The 10,356-nt window shown below is 39.6% G+C and overlaps 1 protein-coding gene across 6 annotated transcripts in view; it reads left to right on the top strand.

The window, feature by feature from the left end:
* Positions 1-1,033: 1,033 nt before the first annotated feature.
* LOC146634213 (uncharacterized) overlaps positions 1,034-10,356 on the top strand; it is a 132,391-nt gene continuing 123,068 nt past the window's right edge. For 2 of the 6 annotated variants that reach the window (XM_085375237.1, XM_085375271.1), the window contains exons 1-4: positions 1,034-1,070; positions 7,266-7,613; positions 9,734-10,066; positions 10,154-10,261. In XM_085375237.1, coding sequence (XP_085231363.1) covers positions 1,034-1,070; positions 7,266-7,613; positions 9,734-10,066; positions 10,154-10,261 — 826 coding nt within the window. Of the gene's footprint in view, positions 1,071-6,369; positions 6,418-7,265; positions 7,614-9,733; positions 10,067-10,153; positions 10,268-10,356 lie in introns of those variants that run through there. The other 4 variants (XM_085375308.1, XM_085375261.1, XM_085375251.1 and 1 more) reach the window with 4 other exon arrangements.

Raw genomic sequence — 10,356 nt, 5'->3', positions numbered from 1 at the left:
AGTGCTGAACATTTTCTGTGATAATGTCAGTAAATATGTAGTTAAATGCACAACTCACGAGTTTCTACCTGCTCTGAAAAGGTGGTGCAAAAATACCCCATCAGTGTTGTTTCAAACAGTCCAGCTTAAATTGCAAAACTTAAAACTAATCTTAGACTAAAACTAATCTTAGACTAAATCTAATCTTAGACTTATTAAACACAGTCAACTCTGTGTTATCAGTGAGGACACTGGACCTTAAAAGCAATTAAAAACTAGGACAAAATTCCTTAAGTACTGTTGGGGTTGAAAATTTGAGAATTTTGATTTCAATTATTAAATAAACCTGTTGTAAATGTTTTATTTACAATGCAATTGTGCTCATATGAGTTGGCACTCTGTCTTTGGAAGGTCAAGAGCTTTGTTCGGCGTGACTGTCCTTGAGGGTTATCCTTGGTCTGTTCACGTTCCAGCGCTGTAAATTGTAATTTCACCCGCTAAAGCGAATTAAATCTTTTTAAAAGACAGATATTTCTCCAGGAATTATTCTGAAAAATCTGAACATTACAGTACATTCAAACTTATATATGAGATCTATCCTACATATGGATGATTTCAGAGATTTCTGCCTATGACAGCTTAGATAAGCTCCAAGTCCCCTGTGTCTTTACGTTTGAGGCCCAGAGTTAAGATTTATGTGAGTAATAGGTTCTTATCTCAAATATAGAGACATGCTGAAGCTTTAGGTTATCAAACTTAAACATTTTAATCATGGCAGCAGTTTTTAGAGGTTCTTTGTTCAAATGACATTTAATACATGTCAGTCTGCTAATGAGCCTCGTGTCAGCACTGAAGTGGAAGCTGTGGGCTGTAAAGAGTGGCTGTCCCACTGGGCAGTTTCATTTCACATGTCTGACTTCCTCTTAAAAACAAAAGTGAACTTTCTTTATGTGCTTACAGCTGAAGAAAAGTTGCTGAGTGTTTTTTTTTTTTCTTTGTTCAGTCAGCAGCAGATTTAAAGGACTTTGTGTTTGTTTCAGCTTTTTACAGGAGGATGAAGACGTTGCTGGTGATCCTGCTCCTCATAAATGGTAGGAAACTGAATGCAGATCAATCTGCACTCACACCACAGTTTAAGGCAGATAATCTCACTGTGTGGTGTTTATGTGATGATTTAAATTAATGCACTGTACAAAATACAAATGCAATGACGTGTTCCCTGAGAATCGAGAGAGGCTTCTGTCCAAGACAGAAATAACAGAGAAGTAAGAGCGACTTTACATTTACAGAGTAAAGATTCATGTTTCATGCTTTGTTATATTTGACTTTGACTGTACTTGAGATTAATTACATATTTTTGCATTTAAGAAAATCTTTTCTTTAAAACTTGCAAACACATAAATACAACGCTGGGTTTAGTTGGGTTTTGGGCAGATATTGGTTTAGTTAAACTTTAAAATATTGTTATTTCTAAAATAGAAACGAATTCATTTTGAAAGACCTGTGTTTCTTCAGACAAAAGTAGTTCATGTGTGATTATTCGGTTAATTGATAGATTACTCAATTACTCAGTTTTGGTGCTTTGCGGTCAGGGTGGAGGTCCTGTCAACTGGAATGGCCCAATCCCCAGTTGACAAATCTGGCTATAGTAACAGGGAGAGTCACCCCTCTGATGGGGAAGGACCTATACTGGTGTGTGATGCTGAGAGATCCTGGCTGGATGTAGTCAGGCTCACCATCACACAGCTGTGTTGATCTGCTGTGGTGAAGATCGAGCTGAGCATGAAGGCAAAGCTTCATCCGGTCTATGTTGCTCACAGCCTTGAGCTCTGGACAGTGACTAAAAAAATTAGCTTGCTGATAGAAAAGAACAGAGCTTCCTCTGAAGGGTGGCTGGGCTCTCCCTCAAGCAGGAGGCAGGTGCGTGGTTGCTCCCAAGGGACTAACAGCAGAGCTGCAAATTCTCCACATTTAAAGGAAGCAGCTGAGGTGGTTCAGCCTCCTGACTGGAAATACTCCTCAGACGGAGGCCCTGGGACAGATGTAAGACACAGTGGAGAGATATATCTCTCAGATGGCTTGGGAATGCCTCGTTGTCCTCCACAGGTGAGCTTGAGGAGGTGGAGAGAGATCTCAGGGCATGTGTGCTCAGAGTGCTGCCCCGGCAATCTGGAGTCAGACAGTATTCTCAGTGCGAAGGTTTCTGAATTTTAGAACACTTTAATTTTAAGTCTTGGAGCTAGCTAGAAATGCTAGTGAGCGAATTCCTTAACCTGCTAACTTCCTGCTAACTCCCTAACCTGCTGAGCTTCATGCTGGAAAATGACATGTACAAAATAAATGGAGTATTTCTCTGCAATTACAAACTCTGTGTGAACAATGTTGGTATCAAAATAAAGCTAACACAAAGATTTAATCGGAGGTGAAAATATTGCTCTAGATGTTACTGTTTCAAAGTTATTAGGACAAAGTACTCACAGAAAAAGTAGTAATTTATTTAATCATTATATATTTTTTAGCAGATAAGCCTCAATTCACATTTTAATCCAGAAAATCGGTTGTCCAGTCTTGTCCCTCCTTCCTCCGCCTCCCACTCTTACCCCACTATTATTACTTCTAACACTTTTCCACTTCTGTTGTTTTCTGACAGTTTCTCTTCTCACCGCGGTCTAACTTCCTGATGAGTCACTTAAACACTGATATTGAAAATATAGAAAACTCATTACTCATATTTCTTTGTTTAAAATTCTGATTTGTTTTTAAAGCATTTATCATTTCCTCTGTTCTTACTTGTCTGTAATCTTTATTTCTGTCCAAATTATTAGGGTTGTAATTGGCATCACAGACTGTAGAAACTGGAAGATGGTCACTGATGTCACTAATGAGAAGTCCACTTCCTGTTTTATATTCAATGTCATTTATAAAAACGTGTCTGTGAGAGCTGCAGGATGTGATGTGGTTCTGCTAATCTTAGAGAACAGGCTCACACAGTATGTTGTTTTACTACCTGGAGATTATTGCTTAGGTTTAAACTGTTATACATTTAACACATCATCAATCGCTGTCATCACCACGTTCAGTTTCAGACATTTGTCCACATACTGAGGCCACTGCTCCTCCACCTTTATTTCTCTGAATTATACACCTGAGTTCATAACCCTCCAGTTCAAAGTCTGCTCCTTTATCCATATTAATCAAAGTGTCAGATAAGGCAATGACATCGAGTGGATATGAAAACTGGTTTAGATATTCCTTGATATGATTAAAATCTATAGACCTCTACAGTTAAACTGGAAAACTGACCATTTATTCTCAATTTGAATCCCCTGTTTGTTCATCTGTATAATAGCAGCAGTCATTATTGATATTAGAGAAGAAGCTGTTTTCTTGGTGTATTTGATATTCCTGTGTGTGATCCGTATACAGGGAGTGCAGAATTATTAGGCAAGTTGTATTTTTGAGGAATCATTTTATTATTGAACAACAACCATGTTCTCAATGAACCCAAAAAACTCATTAATATCAAAGCTGAATGTTTTTGGAAGTAGTTTTTAGTTTGTTTTTAGTTTTAGCTATTTTAGGGGGATATCTGTGTGTGCAGGTGACTATTACTGTGCATAATTATTAGGCAACTTAACAAAAAACAAATATATACCCATTTCAATTATTTATTTTTACCAGTGAAACCAATATAACATCTCCACATTCACAAATATACATTCCTGACATTCAAAAACAAAACAAAAACAAATCAGCGACCAATATAGCCACCTTTCTTTGCAAGGACACTCAAAAGCCTGCCATCCATGGATTCTGTCAGTGTTTTGATCTGTTCACCATCAACATTGCGTGCAGCAGCAACCACAGCCTCCCAGACACTGTTCAGAGAGGTGTACTGTTTTCCCTCCTTGTAAATCTCACATTTGATGATGGACCACAGGTTCTCAATGGGGTTCAGATCAGGTGAACAAGGAGGCCATGTCATTAGTTTTTCTTCTTTTATACCCTTTCTTGCCAGCCACGCTGTGGAGTACTTGGATGCGTGTGATGGAGCATTGTCCTGCATGAAAATCATGTTTTTCTTGAAGGATGCAGACTTCTTCCTGTACCACTGCTTGAAGAAGGTGTCTTCCAGAAACTGGCAGTAGGACTGGGAGTTGAGCTTGACTCCATCCTCAACCCGAAAAGGCCCCACAAGCTCATCTTTGATGATACCAGCCCAAACCAGTACTCCACCTCCACCTTGCTGGCGTCTGAGTCGGACTGGAGCTCTCTGCCCTTTACCAATCCAGCCACGGGCCCATCCATCTGGCCCATCAAGACTCACTCTCATTTCATCAGTCCATAAAACCTTAGAAAAATCAGTCTTGAGATATTTCTTGGCCCAGTCTTGACGTTTCAGCTTGTGTGTCTTGTTCAGTGGTGGTCGTCTTTCAGCCTTTCTTACCTTGGCCATGTCTCTGAGTATTGCACACCTTGTGCTTTTGGGCACTCCAGTGATGTTGCAGCTCTGAAATATGGCCAAACTGGTGGCAAGTGGCATCTTGGCAGCTGCACGCTTGACTTTTCTCAGTTCATGGGCAGTTATTTTGCGCCTTGGTTTTTCCACACGTTTCTTGCGACCCTGTTGACTATTTTGAATGAAACGCTTGATTGTTCGATGATCACGCTTCAGAAGCTTTGCAATTTTGAGACTGCTGCATCCCTCTGCAAGATATCTCACTATTTTTGACTTTTCTGAGCCTGTCAAGTCCTTCTTTTGACCCATTTTGCCAAAGGAAAGGACGTTGCCTAATAATTATGCACACCTGATATAGGGTGTTGATGTCACTAGACCACACCCCTTCTCATTACAGAGATGCACATCACCTAATATGCTTAATTGGTAGTAGGCTTTCGAGCCTATACAGCTGGGAGTAAGACAACATGCATGAAGAGGATGATGTGGACAAAATACTCATTTGCCTAATAATTCTGCACTCCCTGTAGTTTAATGTTTTCAATTCTGTCTGATGGATGCAGCTGTTTCTTCCAGATGTAGCTGAATTGATCCTTTCAGTGTGTTTCATAAGTGATTTGTGTGGTTGTTTGTTAACTTGTGACTGATATTTTTGGGGATCCACCATGTTTTTGATGACCAGCACCTTAGCTTCCTCAGATGATCTGTTTAGTTTAATGAATATTTTACAGTTTGTGATTTAGGTACTTTGAATTTTCCCAGTTTCTTATGGTACAGTACTTTTTTGTGGTTATTTCAGTGTTGTATTTAAGTATTTAAGTCTTTAGATATGAGATTTGTTTTAACTTTTAAGAACAAACTTAAAAATTCAAATTACAAACATTTATTAGAATTAAATATAAAGTTTCTCATTATTCAATTCAATAAAAAAATTTTAATTCAATTTTCTTTTTTATTTTTCTTTCTATTTTTTAACTTTTAGAAAAGAAAAAAAAACTAAGAAACAAAGTTGTGTCTTTGAAAAATGACAAGTGTCATGGTGTGTGCTGTGCAGGCAGGAGAAGAGGACCCACACGGTGGACTCATTGAGGCAAAACATGAACTTGAAAGCAGCTTTATTGCTTACCAAGGAAAACCAAACAGAATACCTAAACTGGAGCTAGAACCGAAATACACAAGAAAACATCAGGAAAGACACAGCAGGAGGGAGAAATGATGCTAACAACAGGACAACAAGTACTGACTGACAGGGACTAAAATACACTGGCAGGTACAGGAACAGGTGGACAGACAGCTGGAAGTCATTAGGCTAGACAAGACAAGGAAGTAAAGCAGAATACACTAACATGAGACAAGACCTTCAAAGTAAAACAGGAAATCCACAGACTGAACTCAGAGAAAATACTAACACAGTACAGGGACCAGAGTGACATAAGGAGCAAAGGAATCCACAGGCTCGGAAATACAAAACAGACACCAAAAAACTAGCAACCTTGAACAATAGAAGAAAACAGCCTAAAAACAATAATACAAAATCTAAACACTGGGCCACAGGTCCAGGACTGTAACAACAAGTGAGTCAAACAGCTGCACATCCTCGCTGCTGGTGTGACGAAGGAAACCTCAAATGCAAAACGATGTAAATGTATAAAAATGTTTTGACAAACCTTAAAATCCTACTGTCAGTTTTGTAAAGCTTAAAGTTTAATTTCTAAATTTAAGTTTCAAATGACAGCAGAATATTAATCCCATAGAGCAGCAAACAGCAATCTAGCCATGTTGTTTCTCCTCTAAATTTAATTCTGTCATTCGCTGTAAAAAGAAAAAATAAATAAATAAATATTTTGAAGGCTCAACAGGAAATGATCAGGTTATCTTAAGAGGACCAAACCTTTAGTGCAGCAGTAGCTGCGTGTTGTTGTTATCAGGACTTTAACTGGAGATGAAGATGTTGCTGCCACTCCTGCTCCTCGTACTCAGTAAGCGCACTCTTTGAATGCAAACACAACAACGCAGCTGTTTGTGCTTTTAGACAACATAAAGTCTAACATGATTTCACTGGATGTAAACTGACTCTACTTGACTTTATTCCTCATAACCCCCTCTGGGACTTCATGCAGGGCGCTCACAGGGTTACAGCTGAGTTCATATCTGTTTAAGACGAACTATCTGTGTGTTCCAGACGTCTCTGTTTCTTACTGATAGAACCACAAACCTGCCAGAGAGTAGTGACGTTTGACAAGATTAACGACTGTGGCAAAAAAAAAAGAAAAAAACTTGTCCAATGATACAGATGAAAATTGGTTGTGTTGCCAGTTGTGTGTAACATTGTCAGTGGTGACACTTTTATGTGTTGTAACACTGGGATGTCTGTTTACTAATAAACTGTTTGTTTTCTGTGTGGTTGTGTTTCTGCCTCATTTGGTGTTGATGCATGGTGAGGTTATTTGTTACAAATTGATGGACTGTGGTGTCGTTGTTAGCCCTGCTGTCTCATTACAGGAAGGCGTCTGAGCTCAGATCTGCTTGTATCTGTGTTCATTTTCAATAAGAAATGAACACCGATACAAGAAAATAAGAGATGGTTTCCTCCTTTCACCTCAGTGTTGTTCAGTCATCCATCAGTTTTCTTTAACATCTTTGATGTCCTTTCAGTGCTTGTTGGACAGGAAGAATCCGTGTTTGAATACTTTTTATAAAACATGGCTGAGAGTGATGTTACATATTCTGCAACTTTCTGAAACCACTTTATATCAACCCAAGGACAAAATCTACTGCATACACATAATAAGTGTTTTTTTTTGTGTGTGCTTGTGTCTCCTTCCAGTTTCCCAGCATGCCCTGGCTCCAGTGGTGGAGGTGTATGAGGGGGAAATATCTGTCCTGTTGCCTTGCGAGTACTCAGGTTTTATACCTGAAAACCCCACAGTGCTGTGGACTCGCAATGATCTCAACCCCAAATCTGTCCACCTACGACGAGAGGAAACGGATGATTTTAAAGGGCAAAACCAGCGTTACAGAGGGCGCACATCAATGAGGCCTGATGCTCTGGACACTTCAGACTTCAGCCTCACTCTGAGAAAACCAACAAAGACTGATAGCAGCATCTACACCTGCTCCATCAGAAATGAAAGGGAGGAACGGAAACTGGCAGAAATACAGCTGCATGTCAAAGGTACAAAACCCAACACCTGTGATTATGAAGGTCAGAGGTCAAACTAAAGAGTAACATAAAAGATTTTTCTAGTACTGAAATCTGATAAAATAGTGGTAAAGTTTTCTAGATGCAACCACACTGGAAAAATAAAAACATGAACACCAAAGAAGAAGAAAATAGAATCTTATTGGTACAATTTTTGGTGTATCTTCTAAATCAGGATGATTTGATCCAGAAATTCTTACATGTGCAGGAAAACCAGCAGCTTGCCTGCCTAATAGGGACAGACAATAACCCCACATGGTCTCTTACTTATGTGTGATAACTAACAGTAGTACTGTGAAGACCTGGCACAGTTTTGGCTCACAAGCTTTCCTGATATTTTTCATGCAGAATAGAGATTTTAATGATTTGATTATTGATATTTATTTTTACTGGCAGCAGAGTCAGAGGTCAGTAACACAGATGCTCAGATCTCAGATCAGGTCGATTCTATGATTAAAATCAATGTGACTGAATCTGCTTCTTTAGTTACAGAACATCTGGAAAATACTCTCAGCCCTTCCTTTTTTTCCACATTTTGTTATGTAACAGTCTTATTCCAAAATGGATGGAATCAGTTTTTCACCTCCAAATTCTTCCTGCACAATACCCCCATAATGAATATGGAAAAAAAATTGGCTTAAATTTTTTTTTAAATTTAAGCTAAAATTAACAGATGTACAAAAGTACTCACAGCCTTTTCTGGGACACTAAAATTTAATCTCAGTTGAACCTTGTTCCCTCTGATAATCTGCCAGATGTTTGTTGATTGGAGTCCACTTGTGATAGATGCAGTTGATTGGACATGATTTGGAAAGGCACACATGTCTGTATAAGGTCCAACAGTTGACAGTACGTGTCAGAACACAAATCAAGCTTTGAAGTCCAAGGAATTGTCTGCAGACCTCTGAGACAGTATGCATTGAATCGAGTTTGCCAAAAAGCCCCTGAAGTATCTCAGATCATGAAAAAGAAAATTCTCTGGTCTGATGAAACCACTATAAAAATCTTTGGCCTGAATGCCAAGTGTCATGTCTGGAAAAAACAGCATCATGTTGTGGGACATTTTACAGTGGAAGAACTAAAAGATTTCCTGAATGCACCAATGTGTAGAGAACTCCTTGATGACAACCTCCTCCAGAGTGCTCTGTACCTTGGACTGGCTGAAGGTTTATCTTCCAACAGGAAAACGATCCTAAACATAGAGACAAGATAACATAGGAGGGCTTCGGCACCACTTTGTTGTCTTTGTTCTCTTTGTTCTTGAGTGGTCCAGCCAGAGCCCAGACAAGAACCCAATTACACATCTCTGGAGAGATTAGACAATGCCTTTGCACTGACACTCCCCATCCAGCCTGATGGTGCTTGAGAGGGTCTGCAAAGAAGAATAAAGAAAATGCCTAAAAATAGGTGCCAAGCTTGCAGCATCATACTGAGAAAGACTGAAGGCTGTAATTGCTGCCAAAGTTGCTTCAACAAAGCACTGAGCAAAGTTTGTGATTACATGTTATTCTCATTTTTTTTATTTTTAATACATTTGCAATCATTTAAACAGTAGCCTGTCATTGCGGGGTATTGTTAAATTCAATTCAATTTTATTCATACAGCACCAAACCACAACAACAGTCGCCTCAAGGCGCTTTATATTGTACAGCAGATCGTACATACAAAGAAAAAGACCTAAAAATCATATGACCCCCTATGAGCAAGCACTTTGGCGACAGTGGGAAGGAAAAACTCCCTTTTAACAGGAAGAAACCTCTGGCAGAACCAGGCTCAGGGAGGGGCGGGGCCATCTGCTGCGACCGGTTGGGGTGAGAGAAGGAAAACAGGATAAAGACATGCTGTGGAAGAGAGACAGAGGTTAATAACAGATATGATTCGATGCAGAGAGGTCTATTAACACATAGTGAGTGAGGAAGGTGACTGGAAAGGAAAAACTCAATGCATCATGGGAATCCCCAGGTATTGTGTGTGTAGAAATGTGAGGTGAAACTCAATCTAATCCATGTTGGAATAACAAAATGTGGAACAAATAAAACACTGGGAAAACTTTCCAGATGCAATTTTTATAATTTGGTTTACTGTCCTCTCAGACCAAGAACTGGAGGAGGAGGTCGTTGTAGGATCAGAGTCTGTCATCCTGCAATGCAAAACAACACCTGACCTGCCTGAGGACACCACAGTGGAGTGGACAAGATTTGACAGAGAAATCATGATGGTCCATGGATATTCAAATGGAAGTGACCACCTTAAGAAGCAGGACGACCGTTACTGTGGTCGAACAAAGATGAACAAAGACCTGCTGAGAACTGGAGACCTCAGTCTGACCCTGGAATACCCCACAGAGAGAGACAGTGGAGAATACATCTGCATCATCTACAGGGACAAAGACATCCTGAGACAAAAAGTAGTGCTGCAGGTCAAAGGTCAGACATGGAGATAAAAACCATGATACAGTGCAGGACATTGAGATCAGAGTTCAAAGGACATGTTGTTTGTGTTTTTTTCCACAGAACAGTTTCCATCCTGGGCGAAAGCTGTTCTTGTGCTCCTGGTTCTCCTGGTTCTTCTTGTGGTTTTTGGAGGTCTCATATATTATTTCCGTCAGTATTTCATGTCAGGTGAGTGTCTCCTACTACACTACCCATAATGCCGATGGTTAGCAGGTGTCCTCTGGTGGCTCCTTGACTGCGGCTCACACAAACTTGTTCCAGAA

This window comes from Diplotaxodon limnothrissa, linkage group LG3, assembly GCF_057381915.1.
Source record: "Diplotaxodon limnothrissa isolate DT_005_m linkage group LG3, D_limnothrissa_male_GT1.1, whole genome shotgun sequence".
Lineage (NCBI taxonomy): Eukaryota > Metazoa > Chordata > Actinopteri > Cichliformes > Cichlidae > Diplotaxodon > Diplotaxodon limnothrissa.
The sequence above is the reverse complement of the archived record's forward strand: the minus strand, read 5'-3'. Positions and strand labels throughout refer to the sequence as shown.